This window comes from Nuphar pumila, chromosome 1 (genome assembly GCF_984573655.1).
Source record: "Nuphar pumila chromosome 1, dmNupPumi1.hap1.1, whole genome shotgun sequence".
Classification (NCBI taxonomy): domain Eukaryota; kingdom Viridiplantae; phylum Streptophyta; class Magnoliopsida; order Nymphaeales; family Nymphaeaceae; genus Nuphar; species Nuphar pumila.
The window spans coordinates 22,115,421-22,135,658 of record NC_143249.1 but is presented as its reverse complement, the minus strand read 5'-3'; the positions used below and the strand labels follow the sequence as shown (position 1 = coordinate 22,135,658).

At 36.7% G+C, this 20,238-nt stretch overlaps 1 protein-coding gene across 1 annotated transcript; it reads right to left on the bottom strand.

Annotated features, from left to right (window-relative positions):
• Positions 1-161: 161 nt before the first annotated feature.
• On the bottom strand, positions 162-19,386 carry LOC149848320 (uncharacterized). Its single transcript, XM_090003982.1, has 10 exons — positions 19,269-19,386; positions 18,948-19,014; positions 9,127-9,197; positions 7,745-7,809; positions 7,607-7,651; positions 7,391-7,471; positions 4,767-4,834; positions 3,352-3,400; positions 1,064-1,224; positions 162-515 (listed from the first exon to the last, which is right to left on the bottom strand). Exons 1-10 carry the CDS (start codon positions 19,384-19,386, stop codon positions 428-430), a joined length of 813 nt encoding a protein of 270 aa, XP_089860108.1. The 3' UTR covers positions 162-427.
• Between the last annotated feature and the right edge of the window lie 852 nt (positions 19,387-20,238).

The window sequence follows — 20,238 nt, the reverse complement described above, 5'->3', positions numbered from 1 at the left end:
CACTATCTCATGTTCTGCAGACACCAAGGTAATGAAGGATAACGTAACAAATCTTGGTTTTGGAGGGCTTTTCTAGTGACAATTTAAAAATGCGTGTTTTTTAAAGAGAAAAGATGGATTTAAAACAAAAAAAAAAAGAGATGTGAACTTATATTGCATCACTTGCACTTTTTCAATTTATTGCAATATCTCAGAGGTTTTTTTCACGTCTGACTAAGAGGCTTTTAAAATGTATCGGATGAAACAAAATTACAAAAACAGTAAACAACAAAGTTTCAGTCAGTAGTGTTCTTGAATTAACTCAGGCAATGGCTTCTAAAAGATGAAAGCTTCACTGAATCAACAAATAGAGTCGGTGTAGCTCTCTCCACTCTGCCAGCGGGTGTAAACTCGTTTTTTCCATCTTAACATCTTGTGTCAACGAATGCTAGAACGAACAAACTGCTACAATTTTGAACTTTTTTAGAGTATTTATGTAGGTGTACCGAGACAACACCACAAACAGCTTCCGGAACCTGCAACGCACATCAAAAGAAATGTCATGTATTGTATTTACCAAACACATAAAAGCAAAAATATTCACAAATGTGCTCCATTTTCCCCAATCACTGCTGCATTTGCTCTACATAATTACGAGCAGCTGATATGTGCAGTGTTTTTCTTCCATTGACAACCTGAGAAAACCACCCCCAGAGTAAGAGACGTGGCCGTGCTGGTCAACCCTGCCAGTCTATGGTCGCTTCTCCGGCGGTGTAAAAGTGGGTGCAGCCCTCGCCCCAAGGGAGTTGCCATGCTTCGGCAATATGCAAGGGGGGTGACGTCCATGAGAATGGAACCCTGACCACCCGTCTAGTGGCCAAGGCCCCACCCCACTGCACGAACCCCCTTGGGGCAGCTGGCATGTGCAATAATTGCTATTGAGTTTTAACAAGGTGGTTTCCTGTAAAGGAGATCAGGGGCTCCTAAGAATTCAAATCAAAGTCTTACCAAAATCTTTCCTGAATATTGAACATTTCATAAGATCTTGAAAATAATGGCATGCAAAGATTATTAGAACACATACCAAACCCACTGGCTACCATGTTGTGCCATTGCATTGGCGCTCAGACGAGGATATCTATTTGGCAAGAAATATATTTCCTCTTTCTGGTGTATGCAGGATTCAAGAATAGACCACCAGATGTCTACTGGGCCACAGTACTTGCGTGCAATATTAGTACTAATCTGCAAGAGCAAATGCAGCCACATTCAGAAGGTTTAGTATTGCACAAAATTTCCACATAATGATAAGAAAAACAATCTTAAGCAAACAAAATTTAATGTGCATACTTTTGCTTGCAAATCATAGACAAAGACCATAATGCTTAAAGCATTGAGGAAAATGGCTACTGAGGGATGTGAGGGCTGTGGTGGAGGATATAGTTCATAAAACATTGTCATGTTTTATATGTTTTATATGTTTTATTTAGAAAATGATGAAATCATGTGCTCTTTTGTGTTAGCTGCAAATCAATGCACACTTTATTAAAATTGTATACTCTCAAATTTTAATAGTGACATCCACATCAGTTAGCAATTCAATTCAGGTTGAGTTTGAAGAATATTTTAGTAAGCAGCCAAATAGTTAAACATACACATCCTCTTTAAATGAACATGAACTGAAAGCTAGGACCAACAACATAACAGAAAAATATTTTGGGCGTGTAAGAATTTGTGTGTTCAACCCCAATTCATGGTTTTGTTCCTAGTCACATGCAAAGAACAGTTACATGCTTTGGTATTTTGTCGCATCAAGAAACTGCAGATTTTCCTCCCCAGATTTTCCACATTTTTTTGTCTAGGAGCTGCCAAGTAACTTTATGCTGATGAGCAGGCAGACAATGAAACACAACTAAACAATATGTATATAATGGGGCCCAAAAGGGAGATTGATGAGATAATTATGACAACACAAGGAAGATTATATGCGCTGACTAATAGCCATAGCAGCTCCAAGAGTTGGGAGCTTTCTGCTCAAGCTTATACAAAATTAAAACTACAGAAGAACATGGTCAAAGTCCAATTCACGTACAACCTTTATATTCCATAGGGAGCATAGGCACATGTGATTGCCAGAGCACAAAAGTACATGAAAGAAGAGAATTGGTAATTATGGATTGACCTCATCGCAACTTCTTAACTGAACAAAGTAATTGCTCCATACACATTGGAATGTGCATGAAATATCCATTACAAATCAATAGATATGTAATGCTAATGCATCACATGCGGATTTAACTACATGTCAGCGAAAATAAAATAAACTGGAACTGGACATGGCAAGCAACCAACCAAGTGTGCTATTCAGGGAGCATGAATCACATAGTAATCTACATGATTGACATGCAAGAGATCACCAGCCTTGATATGCACCTAAATAGACAAATTGCAGTATCTGAAACATGTATTGAAGAAAGAGCATAGTAAAATTCTTGCCTAGTCTCCCACCTAGGATACCTAGATGCAAGCTTACGGTTAGGGGCACCTAGGTGCCTAGGCGAGTATCTAGGTGGGGGGCACTAAGATTGGTATTTATTTTTTTATAATCTTTAAAACATTATATTTATGTTATGGTTATGTATTTTGGAACATTTATGTTTTCCATTTTTTTTTTTAATTTTTATTTTAAATAATTATGTTCTTTTGTGGGTCTCTAAGCAATCCAACTAAACAAATATTTTAGTTTAGATGAATTTGAATGTTAAAAATGTAATTATGTTTTAATTGTTTAGTTTCATTCATAGATTGTGTTTTTTCTTTCAGTTTCAGTTGTTTAGCTTCAAAAATTGAGTTGAATATGTATTTTCTATTAATTTAAGAATTCATTACAAATTCTTAGTTTGTTTTTTATTTTCTATTTTTTTTTGTCCCAAACTATTCCCACCTAGACATCAACTAGGCCTTTTAAGCCTTGTTTGTTAATTTTCATGGAAAGTTGCTGAGCTGGCATCCCTTTCCCTTCCTTTCCCATCATGAGTGAAACAAACATCAAATCATCATGGTAGGAATGTGCCATGCTGGCATAGGTGGGCCCTAGTTTTTCCCACCACCTACCACTTTTCATGTGCAAATCCTTTCATACCTGTCCTCCATGAAAGCATTCTCATAGGAAGGCTGAGCTGGCAGGATTTTTTAGAAATCTGTGTCCATTCTCATGAAAGGCCTTTCCTTTCCACGAGAATGAAACAAACTAGTCCTTCGGGGACTGGCGCCTAAGCGCCAACTAGTGCTTTTGACTACTTAGGAAAAGAATGGCCATTAATAGATCAAAGGAAAAAGAACATATGCCTGTTAGAAGGAAACAAACCCTACAAGTTCCCAGGCTTCAATATTTCTCTTCAAGTTGTCCTTCATTAGCATGCTGGTAACATAAAATACAATGGAAAGTAGGATTAGTTTCACAAAAGAATGGTTGCAAGGCAGGTAATATGATTATATGGGACCATTTCAACTAGAAATTCTAACATCCTTATGCACAACAAAATTTGGTTACTGACATAAATTTTGTTGTGTGTTCCAACTATCAAAATATTGATTATGGAACCCAAAAATTTTACGCATTTTAAATTTTAACAGGCACTTGCCTTTTGACAGTCAATCCATGTTTGTTTTATCAAAGCTTCTTACCAATTCCTAGAGTGACATCAAATGCATTTTAACTAACTAAAAAATCATAGTTTTTCCATACTTGAAAATCAAAGTCACCGATTGCTGTTTTTTAAGCTGAACCAATTTTAAAAAGGAAGCAAATGCTTTTCTTTTTGAATGGCCAAAAAAGAACTTTATTAATGTTAAAAAATATATACAAAATGTAGTGAAGATATTAGTCATCAGTTTTCCATGTTCTCGGCTATCATAATCACTGACTGCATTTTTTCTCAGTTTCTAAAAACATGAAGTTATAGCACTAATCCATATTAGCTTTATCTCTGTGGTTTAACAGATTATTGAAGATTTTTGCATACATGACAATGTAACAAGTGAATACTACTTGAGCTTTACATTGTAATCTTGCATATGTAATTTGGTGATGATATCAGTTGTCAGCTTTACATTCTCATTTCAATATTATCAAGTTTTATTCATTCAAGCCATCTTCATAATGACATTAAATTTTCCCTCTTACTGGATGTGTTTTTCTTTTATCTGCTTGGAAAAATATGAAAAACAACATTTTGTTTTAAAAGATTAGCCCCATTGACCCCAGGTTTCAGGTTTATTTAGGAATTTACATCATCCAACAATTGTAATAACTGATACAACTAACATTCAATATGTAAATCAATTTGCAAGAACCAAATCTTCCAAACCAACATAACATAAACTAAATCCAATATGTGTGCAGTTTGATGATCATGTAGTCAACCACCTATTCGCTTTCACCAATTAAGATAATAAGAACCAGACTGACTAGATCTAAAGCTTGTCAAAACTAAAGGGTTATGAAGTTCAGGAAAAAGACAATTATTGAGATATGAAAGAAACATTAACAGGTAAGAAACTAAGAGAAAGCCTATCAAATATGAAAAAAATGCTAGCCATATTACAGTATTCAAATTGAAAATTTTCCTAAAAATAGGATTCTGCCAAAAAAATTCCTAAATTTATATGTCATAACAAACAAATATCACCAATATCTTTTCAGGAGAAAAATGTTTGATGGAAGAATTTTTTGATCTAATTAAAGCATAAATTTTCAATGCAAGCAACAATGAAAATAAACTTACCGTAATCCATGATGCACATCTCGGTGATTTCTATGACCAGAAATTCCATAATAGTCAAATGTGATTAACTGAATCACAATAAAAGTGAAAGAATGTAAGATGCCATGAAAAATAAAAAAGTCCATGGATGATTCTTTCTTCCTATAAGAAAAAATACAATATCTAACAAAATGCATTGCATCTCAAGCATTTCAGTAATCCCAATTGCATTTAACTTTACATGTATAAACAGCCAAAACAAATTTTGTAGGCCAAGGATACATTTAATACAACTCAAATATTTGAAACGCAGGTTCATGACTTGAATATGTTGGCCTGGTAATTCCTGTAGATAATGATATTTTTGTTATTGTGTTAGAAATTGAATGGTAGGTCTGTGTGTGTGGGGTGGCGGGGTTGGTTGTGCATGTGTGTACATACTCAGGTTGGTATCAATGAGTGGAATCTCACTGTTCAGACAGTTTTCAAGTAGATCCAATGGTAATTATCATGGACATTTGCCATGCAACATGCTTTGGATCAAGAAATCAAATATTAGAAGACTTTAATGGACACTACATTTCTCAAGAAAATGAATCTTCATATCCAGATCGCAAGATGTGAAGCATGGATAATAATAAATAGACCGTGACAAAGTTATCTGGATGGTTTAATCTACTAGAAAATGCATGAGAAAGTGAGTTTAACTCATTGATATAGAGTTTATGGTACACACTGTAACGAAACACAAGTGCACAAAAGAGATACCACAAAGGGCTAGAAAGAGTGGCACAACCACACGAAGCCACTAATGGGCAAGATACAAAAAGCCACAAAGGGCTAGGCACAATGCTCACAAGAGGAACAAGAACACGTAAAAACAAATAATATTGTATTGAGAAAATGCTTAGAAAAACAATAGATACAAGAGAGGGGATCAACCCCTATATATACACCTTTGAGAGATTGGGCTCTATTGGGGAGCTCCCCAACGAGCTCCCAACGACTTTATGGTCTTTTGACCATAGAGCCCATGCTCTATTACACTAAATACAAAAAAGAAATAAATACTAAAAAATAGAAAACTGTTCCACTAGAACAGTGACTATTACATGCAGTAAAAAGACAAAAATGCCCCTGGTGGGCATGACAATTTACAATACTGCAAAACTATATATATAATAACACACACACACACACACACACACACACACACACACACCTGTATGAAGACTTGTCTTACACATGCATATATATATATATATATGTATGTATATATAGGGTTAATATTTGGTCATGTCGATCTGACTGACCAAATGAGTTAGAAATCATAGGGGCAGGCTGTGTTGACCCAATTGAACCTCATAGATGTATTCAACAAGATCCAAACGCTGGGAACCGGTTCTTGTATTGTGTTTTTTTTATGAGAAAAACAATTTTATGAGCAGATAAAATATCACAAATTTTAGGCGTGAATTTTTGAAGGTAAGGTTAGTTTCATGAAAAACAGAAAAAAAAATGATTTGGACATCATGGCAACCTGACCATATGTTAACCCTATATATATAGCAAGAGAGAGAGAGAGAGAGAGAGAGAGAGAGTACTAACCCAAATATTACTGGTTGGGATCCCCCACTACTGAGACTATTCTTATACTCTTGTACACCCCAGATCAGGTATATATTAGGTACATGTCGGTTTAGGGGTGTATTATGTGGAACCGATTGAGTGGGGCATCAAGTAAGCTATAGACTCGATGTGGTCAGGCTTACAAATGGTATACCCCAAAGCAAACCTGTTTTACTACTGGACCCAAATTTTAGACCCAGCTTGGTCCACCCAAATTAGGTACCTACAGTACAGGTCAAATCAGGTTGACTCCTTAGGTCTACCTGAACCATTTAAGTGATATGAAGGTGTTGGATATGCTGGTGCTGTACGTATGATTGCCAATGCTACCAAAAGATCAATCAGAAAGGATTTCCATGGCTGCTATACTGAAAATACAAAATATTTGCAAGTTCTGAGTGCATAGAACATGCTAAAGAGAAAAAGCATTGTATGCCCCAAACCCAAAATGCAACTTTGAGAAAATCCGCTATACAGAGACAAAATGATTGATAATCGCACGGAGAAAAGCAAAAATCATGGCATTATACATAACCGGAAATCAAAATACCTGCAGATCCGTTTCCTGCAGTTCCATGAACATAAAAAATGACAAAAGTTGAACATCATGACTTGCTTTCCACAATAATGCAAAAAATGAGTAAAACCCATGGAATTTGTCCCTCAACTTTTATAGGTGGGCAAAATCTTCCATGTAAAGAGCAAATGGTTCAGCTTTCAAAGTGTGTAGAATTGCACTAGAACTTCCCAGTAAAACATTTTCATTTATAGGAGAAGTCGTAGCTGGTTTTTCTAAATGGAGGCCTCAATTGCTATCAAAAACTTATCCAATGGCATGAGCTCTCTCTCTCTCTCTCTCTCACACACACACACACACACACACACACACACACACACAGCGTGAAGCAAACACATAACTCCCGATGAAAAAATGCACATCCCTTAGAATATCATCAAAAGACTAAAACATGTACATGCATTGCCTAGGGTTACTCACTACATTATGGAATACATACTGTGTCGATACCCCAAGTTACCACAGCATCCTCAATAAGACTTTTAAGTAAAAAAGGGCTCCACAATTTGTCAAAACCATCCTTCAAATGAAAAGAAAAAAATCAGATCCAATGAAAACAAGAAGCACCATCCGAATAGAAGATACAGCTTGGGCAATAATACGTTCTCAGAGTCAAGATCTGTTGATGACTAGATACTGTGAAACATAGATATACCTGTAAATCAGGATGGTCAATGATTTTTATTCTTTGGAGCTGCACCTGAAAGTGCCATAACAGCATCACCTGTGTTCATTCTATTTTTCGAACATCGCTTATCATCATGCTTCTCTAACACAATGACCTATGTATTACCTTGAGGATAACACAAGCACGATGGAGCTCTTCCTTTCTTAAGGTTCCCTTGCCCTCTGCATCACCTATGAAGAGTGTAAAAGATGAAGCCTTAGGTTAAAAGGGTAATCTGAATTCTTAGAATATCAGCAAAGAGGTTGTTAAGCGCCTTGAAAAAATAGAAGGAGAATTACATAGAAGAAATATTTTCAGGTCATTTATATTTCTTAGACCAATATCTGATATTTGCTGCAAAACCTATCCAACCTTGGCATTGCAGGAAAATGCATACCTTACCAGTGCCAATCTCTAACATTTGCCAAATTCTTGAACCATACGAACATACAAATATACAGTAAATAAAGGGTAGTAAAATAACAATACATGTACATTTATCAAACCAAGGGCTAGCATTTGGCGAATTAGAAAATACATGTATTCTATTATCTCCCTTGGAGATATTCATTCTTCAAATCTAAGGGTTGGTTTCAAGAAATAAACATGCTGAAGGAGTACTTGTGATTTTCCGTATTGATTGGCTTTCTGTATGTGGTTGGCACATGGCACTGGTGAGGCAGATGATAAAAGCATAAGAAGGTGAACAGGGGTTTAAAATTGCAATATGTTTTGTATTTATTGGGTCTGGAAATTTCTGCATACTAAGAGTAATTCTACAGAAAAAAATTTGTTAAGAAGCTGTTTTCTTCCGAAAGGAGAAAGATAAGGGTTTTTTGCTGCTCCTACTTTGGAAGTGATGTATTCCTTCCATGTCTGATAGACTACATTTCTCCCTCTTAACCTTTGCTTGCCTTTCTAAAGGAAAAATGACCAAGGAAGAAAACACTACCATTTTAACAGAAATCCACACTAGGTTCCAAGAAAATGCAAAGCATTTGGAGTTCTTGCTCAAAGTGATGATGTGTTTTATGTTGGCACGGAAGATGGCCGTGTAGACAATGGTGGAGGAATGATACAGAAAAGAGAAATATGGGTTAGCCACGGTCATTGCTTCATTTGAATATGATCAATTTCTGAAATTTTTCTTGAAAATCTTGAAAAAACTCTATGTTGACCTTTAACTTTCTGGCGAGGCAAATTACAATGTAGAAAACAATGGAAGGACATGCCTAAGGACCAAAGAAATAGATGCAGATGATAAAATTTTTCAGTGATCAACAAAAGAAAATATGGAGGAATCTTCTCAAAGATAAAGAAGAATAAGCTAACTTCTTAGATTCAGCAATCTCTCCAACATTTCAGATCACACAAATATATTCCAAGTGTTTTTTTGATAAGTATGTATTCTCCGTTGATACTTGTGGTTCATGATAAGCATCCATCGAAACAATTACGGACACCTGCCAAAATAGATATTACAGCATACCATAATAGAAGAAACTTACCAGTTGAGATGCATAAAACATGAACAACATGTCTTGCTGATGCCAAGTACAGAATTGTTGGGGCAAAAAACCTGCACAAAAAGAAACTACATATTAAGCAACAAGACATGCAAGTGTTTCTAAAAAAGTTCTTAGAAAGCAACCACTGCAAATGCTCTTTCCCCAAGAAAGGGTGAAAATCATAACATTACTTTTCTTTGGGCATATAATGATTATGTGTGGATGATCTTCCTGTTAAAATATATATATATATATATACTTATATATATATACATTCGTATATATATAAGTATATATATACATATATGTATATATATACATATTGCTTTTTAGTTAAATACCCGATAGGGGTATTATTGTAAAACTACAAATGTACTTTTTTACTTTTTGCTTTTTCTTTTTCTTTTTCCTTTTTTTCCCTTTTTTTCTTTTTTTGTTGGAACCACAAGGGGCCCCACTCTTGTAGTCGTTGGGGCCCCAACGGTCAGATTTCTGACCGTTGGGGGCTCCCAACGACTACAAGGGAGCCCCCCTTGTGGTCCCTTCTTGTGCTCTCCTCCTCTATAAATAGAGGAGGTGTTCCTCTCTTACAGGTATGGGTTTTATACCCCTCTCTTCTCTTCTTCAATAATATCCAACTTATGACTTTAAGTCATTTCCATATTTGAGAGTTTTTGTGTGTGCACATTTGTTGTTTGTGTTCTTGGCTCTAGTGATCACTCTTAAAGAGTGACACTTGCTCTATTGGTGCTTCCGCCTCTTTTCATTACATGGTATCAGAGCTCGGTTGGTGATTGGGCTTTTTTCTTTTGTCATCTTGGAAAGCATGCCTCTCAAAGTTTTGAAGAAAGGAAGAGTATTTGGTGCCGATGGAACGTGACTCTAAAGTGGAGCTCTCTTTCAAGCTAAATGGGTCCAACTATCTCATGTGGGCCTCCGCTATGGAAAATCATCTAAGAGGTAAGAAACTTTGGGGTTTTGTTATGGGGACTACTCCCGAACCCTCTCTTGTTCTTACCAAAATTGAAAATGAAGTTGAAAAGGCTTTAGATGGCGATGAGCGCACCAAAGCCATTAATGAACATCAATCCAAAATCGAGGATTGGGAAAGTAACCATGCCAAAATTTTGGCATGGTTTATGAACAATGTAGATCTTAAAAATTGTGCCAATATTGCCAAGTTTAGAAGAGCCAATGAGGCTTGGTTTTTCCTTAAGGGTATGTATACCCAAAAGGATCTTGCTCGGCAATTCTTTTGTCAAGAAAAAATTCGTTCCACTAAACAAATGGATATGAGTGTTTGGGATTATTTTAGCTCTCTAACCCCTCTTTGGGATGAGCTTGCCCTTCTTGAGCCCAAATGGGTTGCTCCACAAGACATTGAACTAAGAAGGGAACAAATTGAAAAGGAGCACTTTTTTCAATTTCTTCATGGGCTTCGCCCGGAATTTGAACAAGTGAGGGCATCTCTTCTCCATAGAAGCAAAGCCCTACCTATTGAAGATGCTCTTGCCGAGGTATGTCAAGAAGAAACTTGACTTGGTTTGAGCATTAGGAATGATGAAGTTTTGGCCGTTAATAGGCCCGGATCAAATGTTAAAGCATATAGACCTCCCCACTTTAACAAAAATATCAATGGACCTAGAAAGGGGATCATATGCCACTATTGTAATGAACCGGGGCACATTAGACCGGTTTGTCCAAAGCTTAAAGGAAAGGTTGCCGCGGTTGGAGAAAATTCTCCAAAGAAGGAAGAAAGTACCAAAGAAGGAGATATCAAAGAAACTCTTAATCATATCTCTGAAGTTCTCCAACACCTTCTCAAGTCTTCTCCTTCAACATCCGGAGCCGCCATCGCCTACTCTTCATCACCTCCAGGTATGTGGATACTAGACTCTGGTGCTTCTTTCCATATGACATCTCATAAAACCTCCCTTTCCAATGTCTTTTCCGAATCCATGTCCTCCTATGTTTCAACGGCCGATGGAACATCATTAAAAATAGAAAGTATTGGAACACTTGACTTCAAAAATTCTCAAAACTTTTTTGTTCCTAAAGTAAGAGTTGTTCCAAAAATTAACTTAAATCTTTTTTCCGTTTCCCAAATAACCGACCATGGATGCCAAGTCTCTTTCTCACCTAAAGATTGCATCGTGCAGGATCTCCAGTCAGGGAAGCTGATTGGGCAAGGCCATAGAAGGGGCGATCTCTATTTTATGGACTTTTTGACGCTTCCATCTAAGTCTTCTTGCAATCTTGTTAAAGACAAAAGTATTGGAATTTGGCATGAGAGACTTGGTCATCCAAATTTTGTAAAAATGTCTCTTCTCCCTTTTTTGGACAATACTTGTAAAGACAATCACATGACTTGTAAAGATTGCATTTTTGGGAAATCTAAAGCTACTCCGTTTCCTCAAAGAAGTTATTTTGCCACTCGGCCTTTTGAACTTGTTCATTCCGATGTATGGGGACCTTCCCCAATTTTATCTAAAGGAGGTTTTTCGTATTATGTGGTCTTTATTGATGACTTCACTAGATTTACGTGGATATACTTCTTAAGCCGCAAATCTGAAGTTTTTTCATTCTTTAAAGAATTTCATGCGATGGTTAAAAATCAATTTTTGGAAAATCTATCTATTCTTAGGTCCGATTCGGGAGGTGAATATATGTCTAATGATTTTCAAAATTTCTTAAAAGAAAATGGAATTTGTCATCAACGTTCTTGTCCCAACACTCCGCAACAAAATGGTCTTGCGGAAAGAAAGCATAGGCACATAATAGAAACTACAAGAACATTATTGATTTCAAAAAATATCCCAAAATCCTTTTGGGCCGAAGCGGTTCTAACTTCAACATATCTCATCAATAGAATACCTTCATCCTCTTTGAAAAATCTTTCTCCATTTGAAAAACTTTACAATATGTCGCCCGATTATAAAAGATTAAGAATTTTTGGATGTAAATGCTTTGTTTTAACTCGCAAAAATGATAAACTTTCTCCTAGGGCTATTGAATGTATTTTTTTGGGATATGGCGAAAAACAAAAAGGATATAGATGTTTTGACATACTTAATAATAAACTTTATATCTCAAAAGACGTCACATTCCTCGAAGAAGAAAATGGTTTTTCGCATCAACCAAATGAAAATATTGACTATTCCTTTTTATTTGACTTGCTACCTCAAGAAAACATCATAGATGATCATATTGATCTTGATGAACCTCTTAATGAAGATCTTGTTGAACATCCAAATAATGATCAAAACTTAGAAGAAAATGCTTCAAGACAAATACAAGTCTACTCTAGAAGGAATGAAAGAAATCCTCCATGTGCCCTTGAAAGATTTTCTCAAAATGAGTCGATAGAAGAAACCTCTCAAAGAAGATCAAATCGCATTCCTAAGAATCCAAATAGATTTGTTTCTTATGACTCCTTTTCCCCTAATTATCGAGCATGTCTTCTTGCTATTCACTCCTTTCATGAACCATCTCATTACAATGATGCTAAACAATATGATCATTGGAATGAAGCTATGGAGCTTGAACTTAATGCCCTTAAAAAGGCACAAACTTGGAAAATTATTGATCCTCCAAATGGCAAGAAACCCATTGGATGTAGATGGGTGTTTAAAGTAAAAACTAAGAGTGATGGTTCATTAGAAAGATATAAGGCTAGGTTGGTAGCCAAAGGTTATGCCCAAGAATATGGGGTAGACTATGATGAAACTTTTGCCCCAGTTGCTCGAATGACTAGTGTTCGAGCCCTTATTGCTATAGCTTCTGTTAAAAAATGGCCCATCTTTCAACTTGATGTTAAAAATGCCTTTTTGAATGGTAATTTAAATGAAGAAGTTTATATGGAACCACCTCCAGGTATGAATTTAAATGGAAAAGTTTTAAAATTAAAAAAGGCTTTATATGGTCTTAAGCAAGCTCCTAAAGCTTGGTATGACAGGTTTAGTAATGTATTAATCAATTTAGGTTTCTCTTCTTGCTATACTGACACTGCTCTTTTTGTTAAAAGGACAGGTGACTCCATTATCATGCTTCTGCTGTATGTTGATGATATGATCATCACAGGGAATGACAAAAAGGGAGTAAATGATGTGAAGACTATGTTAAAAGATACCTTTGATATGTCTGACCTTGGTTATTTGCGATATTTTTTAGGAATTGAAGTGGCTTATTCCGAACGTGGATACATCTTATCTCAAATGAAGTTAGCTGCTGAAATTTGTACCAAATCAGGAATATCTGATGAAAAGAAAGTTGAGACTCCCGAAGTTATCAATGCGAAACTAAGACTTGAAGATGGTGTTCTTCTTGAAGATCCAACTCCCTACCGTCAATTAATTGGATCCCTCACCTATCTATCCATCACCCGTCCTGACATAGCTCATGCGGTTCATGCAGTGAGCCAGTTTCAGCACGCACCTACCACGGTTCATATGGCGGCCGTAATGAGAATTGTGCGATATATCAAAAATACCATCTCCAAGGGACTCTTCTTATCCTCTTCCTCATCTCTTGAATTGACTGCTTTTACTGATGCTGACTGAGGAGGAAATCCCAATGATCGTATCTCAATTACGGGTCTTTGTATTTTTTTAGGTGAATCTCTCATCTCGTGGATATGCAAGAAGCAGCAGAAGGTCTCCTTATCATCTACTAAAGCTGAGTATCGGGCTATGGCGATGACAACTATGGAAATCGTATGGCTCAGAAGTCTCCTTGCTGACATGGGCGTCCTCATTTCTACTCCTACCAAGCTTTGCTGTGATAACAAAAGTGCGATATACATTGTCAGCAATCACACCTTTCATGAGCGGACAAAGCATATCGAGATGGATTGCCATTATGTTCGAGACGAATATCTCAGAGGGACTATCTCATTGCCATATGTTACTTCAGAATATCAGCTAGCTGACTTCTTCACCAAAGCTTCCAACTCCACGATTTATATTCCTCCTTAGCAAACTTTCGGTCTTCTCCCCGTAAAGTTTGAGGGGGCGTGTTAAAATATATATATATATATATATATATATATATATATACTTATATATATATACATTCGTATATATATAAGTATATATATACATATATGTATATATATACATATATACATATTGCTTTTTAGTTAAATACCCGATAGGGGTATTATTGTAAAACTACAAATGTACTTTTTTACTTTTTGCTTTTTCTTTTTCTTTTTCCTTTTTTTCTTTTTCTTTTTTTGTTTTTTGTTGGAACCACAAGGGGCCCCACTCTTGTAGTCGTTGGGGCCCAAACGGTCAGATTTTTGACCGTTGGGGGCTCCCAACGACTACAAGGGAGCCCCCTTGTGGTCCCTTCTTGTGCTCTCCTCCTCTATAAATAGAGGAGGTGTTCCTCTCTTACAGGTATGGGTTTTATACCCCTCTCTTCTCTTCTTCAATAATATCCAACTTATGACTTTAAGTCATTTCCATATTTGAGAGTTTTTGTGTGTGCACATTTGTTGTTTGTGTTCTTGGTTCTAGTGATCACTCTTAAAGAGTGACACTTGCTCTATTGGTGCTTCCGCCTCTTTTCATTACACTTCCAAGTACAAGGAGCACCATATTTGTGAATGTGGCATGCTTAGTTCCTATTTTTCTTTTAAATAAAGTGATGTAGGAATGCTTTAGTAGTGCTTATCAATTATGATATTCATTTATCTATTTATTTTACTTCCTTTGCTTCCTTATCACTTCACAGACAAATCTTGTTTCATTTCCTGAACAATTCTCCTCATTGCTTTCTTTTATTTCTCACTTGTCCTCTTAAAATTATAAATTTGTTGATTTCCTTCAGATTCCCCCATCACTTTTTGTACCTTACCCTTATGGCAACTATGAGTAAACCAATACTATATTATTGGTTAAAACTTAAAGATAAAGCTGACATGGGCATTTGTACCTTTTCCTTTGGGGTTTTGCACAATGTACTATATGAATTTCATATATTGTTATCTTCATTATTTTCTGTTATCATGAACCTGTATTTTTTTTATTAATTTATTCTTTTTTTGTAAACACCCTTGTCACGGCTGATGGGTGATTAATATATAAATCAAGAACCCTAATGCAACCATTCACCCGCGAAGGAATAAGGAGCCACTTGCAGTTCTATCTCCTTCCCTACTTCACTGTCTCCTCTTGTTACTGCAGCAGCAGGTCCCTAGCAGACATTCATGGTAGAAAATCCATTGATACCTTGGATTCAGATCTAGGCAAGTTGATATTTTCCCTCTATACCTGTTTTTTTTCTTCTATCGTCTTTCCTATCCAATAAGCAAACCCTTTTTTTTCTTCACACTCTTTCTTGCAGCTTTCCTTTGTTGTTTTGTTATTTGTTTCACTCTCTTTCTTTCTTATTCTATTGCTTCTTCTTCTTCTTCTTCTTCTTCTTCTTCTTTATCTTTCTTATTTTATTGCTTGACTTCTTCTTTTTGACCTGTTCGTCAATTTTTATTTCTGGTTTTCTTTTTTGTGAGCCCCTTGCTGATGCCAGTACTCTCATATCAGTAATCAGATTGTTACTTTGATCTGGTTTTACTGAAAAGTCAAATAAGATACTTTATTGAAGCAATCACTAGATTGAATTAAACTGGGATCCCTTTACCCAAAGTGGGTACAAATTGACCCCATCTAATTTCATGGTGTGGACTGGGATTACTGTCCCAGTGTCCCTTCTATCCGATACATGAAGCTGTGAAACCGTGAAGATTGAACTATACGACCACCCAAATTGATCTATAAACAATGATCTAAAGTAGAAGGTAGTGCAGAACAAGGGCTTATAGAGTGGATCAATTTATCAATTCCATGCTTTTAGAGAAGGTACCATAGCAAGTCTTTTGCAATGTCACCAATTTGTGGAAAATAGCCAACATGTCAAGTGCTTCATGGTAATATCACACAATTAAGAGAAGATGTATACACTACAGAAAGGAAAATAACATTGTCTCAAATGTGTGATTTAACTAATGATGATTCAGCAGCCAATGAGCAATTATGATAAGGTAAAATATGCATTGTGGTGCAGGTGCGGGCGCGGGTGCGGGTGCGGGGGTGCGGCAGGGGCAAAAATGTAATATATATATATATATATATATATATATATATATATATATATATATATATATATATATATATATATATATATATATAAAGGGGGTCGGGGGAACACGCGGGTTTTTTCAAATTTCGCAGCTGTCAGCTGCTGACAGAACAGCTGTCTGTCAGCTGCTGACAGCAGCTGTCTGTCAGCTACTGTCAGCAGCTGTCTGTCAGCTACTGTCAGCAGCTGTTCTTTCAGCAGCTGAAAGAACAACTGCTGCAGCTGACAGACAGCTGCTGTCAGCATAATTTTTTTTTAAAAAAAATTCGCAGCCCATTTGGGCAAATTAAAAAAAAAAATCCAAAAACAAAAATGGACCTAAATGATCCTGGGTGCGGTCAACGCACCCAGGATCGGGTTGACCGCACCCGGTGCCGCACCCGCACCCGCACCCGCGTCGAGTCACGTCGACGCGGGTGCGGCACCCTGCTAGCCGAATCCCTGTGACATACTGAGGACTATATTATGGGGTTAGAGCTTCCTTGTAAGTATTATGACCAAGCCATATTATTTGTTTCACAGAATTGCAACTTTTCCTCTTGCAGAATAGGAACTTTGTTACTTTATCATGGATCACTGTTTTAAAACAAAAAAATAAAATCAACAATGAAGAGACTAAAATAATGTGCAACAAGTCTATCTTCAAACAATTTTATCACATAGAAGTCAATGAAGAGATTGAAATAATTCTAGGAAGGTTCAATTACTTTTTGGCAAGAAATAGCTCAAAATTTAAAATCAAAATAATTGGGGGTTTGCAGATTGCAGTTTTGGTCACAATTATGGACGGTCCATTGCCAACCCTAAATTGGAAAATTAATTGAGTACACCAATGTTGTGGAAAATTTCCCTCAAGTTATAATTTTCAGCATTCTTCTTATAATTTTAACTTTAATTCTTCAACAGAAAATAGCATTGAAAGAAGTGGTACTCAAGATGAGGTTGCCAGCTTGAATGCTTCAATAAAGAACTAGGCCATCACTTTGCGATCAAAATGGTATATTGACAAAGGGGAAATCAATCACATAATAGGAAACTAAGGTTTGTTTTTTTTCTTTGTCCCATATTATAATAATGGTTCAATAATTACTAGAGTTGGTACCATAGTCACCTGTATCGTTCAAGGTAAGTTCTCAACAAGGGCTTTTCTTGGAGATATTTTCAAAAAGTGATTTTTCTCAAAAACATATTGGGAAAATCTCGAAAGCTATGAATAATAAAAAAGATAAGAAATAATAGGTTTTATAGTATTTTTCTTGCAAAAATATAAAGGAACAATTAGAAAAGGTTTTAAAATATAAAAGAAACAAAAAAAGATACTTAAACTATATAAAAAAGATGCCTTTTGAAAATATTGGGAAAATATTGTGATATTTTATGTTTTGGCATGAAAATCTCAGGAAAATAGCAGTTGACCTTTAAAAACCAATAATATCATGATATTTTCAAAATATTTGCGATATTGGTGACTATGGTTGGTACTATTCACCCAAGCCCACATTGGGGTATTTAATATTTATGTTTCAAAAGTTTTTATTCCTTTGAAGAATGTGTTACTTATTCCCAATTTTAACAAAAACCACATTTTTTCTCAAGCGTCAATGTAAATAATATGTCATTCTTATTTAGTCCTGAATATATTTTTCTGAAGTGCTTTTGTTAATTAGGGATGGTAGTGGACCGGGTGGGGGCAGGGGACAAGGTCTCCACCCCTGCCCCGTCTCAAAATTCCACCCTCCATCCCCGCACAGGTTTTGATTTTAACCTCCATCCCTGTTTCATGTCTTCCATCCCCCGTCCAAACGGGGCGAGACGAGGTGGGACCCCATTTCTCCCCGGTCCACTGCCATCCCTAAAGGCATTTTAGTTATTTTACTAACAGGGATCGGGGATCGGGGATCGGGGATCGGGGAAGGGGACGGGGACGGGGTGGGGGAAAGCGTAAGTCCATTCCCGCACGGGTTTTGATTTTAACCTTCATCCCTGCCTCCATCCACGTTTCATATCTTCCATCCCCGGTCCAAACGGGGCGAGATGGGGCCCCATTTTCCCCTGGTCGACTGCCATCCCTAATGTGAACCACATGAACTAACAGGCCACAACATTAAAAAGTCTAAGTGAGAGATGCAGTGTCAAACAAGCACTAGGGTTGGTGCTGACAGTTTAATAGTGCAATGTTTGGCAACATAAGTTAGGAGTTAGTCATTATATAATATGCAAAAGAATTATTTTATTGTCAGTTTAGCTCAAACCCCATCATACCACATAAAACGAAAGTAAACAAAGGACTCATGAAAATGCTTGTACATTTTGAACTTAAGCCACCCCTGTTCTACTAAGATGTGTAAATTTGCAAAGGCATTTTCAGAAAATATCCCATTGCTTCATTAATTGCCAAAAATACCATCTCAATTTGCAGACATGACAGCATTCTATCAAATGCTGGATTGCTAAATTCACTAAGTATGGTTGGTATATTGCTATCTCTAGTAAATCACTACCCCAAGAACGATTTTAGTGTTCCTCAGATCTGATAGAGTAGCAACAAGCAAAAAGAAGTGTAGCCAAATTTCATAATGTCATATGGTTACTACATAGTCTCAGATATAGCTAAAAAATAGTCAACAAGCTTCAACTAAACGGGAGAAAAAGAAAAACTAAGACAAATACCAATAGCTCACATTGATTCATCATCAGGATGAGCAATGACCAACAAAACATTCTGCGTTTGTGCGATTCCTTCATCTCCTAAAGACAAAGACATAATACACTAGATCAATCACTCAAACAAAACCAACCATCCTAATTAGGTGTAGCGGTACTAATTACTCAAATCTGACCATCATTTCACACCAAATCAATGATGCAGCAATATTGACGACACCAATTAGAGAACAAATACTGATTCCCCAAATCTAATGGAGCACAAAACCACCTCATGATCATATCCTAAACTTCCTTGCTAAGCAGAGTACAAAAGAAACAAATCAAGCATATCTTACCTCGTTTCGAAAGAAATGTAACCACAGAATGGCTAATTGGCACGTATAAAACCATAAGGAGAGAAACCACCCAAAGGAACACCAGAATTGCGAACAAGAGAATCCACAACCAAGCCATTTAGTTAATACCTGAAAATAAATAATCAAACTTTTGCGCTAAAAATGTGAATTACCGAACACCATCATGGAAATTTCTCATCAAATGGGAAAACAAAAAGAGAATGGAAAGCAGGCACGATCCTTGGATGATAGATCGTACGTAGTCCAGAACGACAAATTTTCACTACAAAACGAGAAAAAAAAAAGGAAACATAACTTGTCACCTTTCACCAAAAGGATGAAAAAAAAAATTAAGCCAGAATTTCGAAACGGAGAGAGGGGGAGACGAAGAAAGAGGGGGAGGCATTCAAAACCTCCCTTCTTTGAGAAATTTACATAAACACCCCTACATTTTTGTGTATTTACAAATACACGGCTAGCCTTTGAGAATTTACATTTAGCCGCTAAGATCAAGAATATCGTTCCTAAATGTCAGCTTTGGGGCCAAGGGGGTTGGCGTAGTGGGGTAGGGCCTTGGCTGCTTGACCGGCAGTTGAAAGCCCCCCCTGGCTTGGGGCAGGGATCCTAGACTCAGAGTTTTATGTTATGTCGTCGGCACGACGACCGTATGTATGGCAGGGGCTCATGTCTTTCTGCCAGTTTCTTTGGGTTATAAATAAAAAAGAAATATCCGCAGATTTGGGGTAGGGGTTTGGCTGATAGACGGGCAGTCAAAGGTGAGTATAGTCTTTCTGAGCAAGCCAAAGCTTAGCATAGGCCCGGGGACAGAAGCGTGATTAGGTCTTTTTTTTCTTTTATAAATTAAAAAAAAATGTCAACTTTGGAAACGAATGTGTGATGCATGAACTCACCAAAATATCCTTCTTATGATAAAATTTACCAAAAATCCTTCATATGACTCCATCCCGAA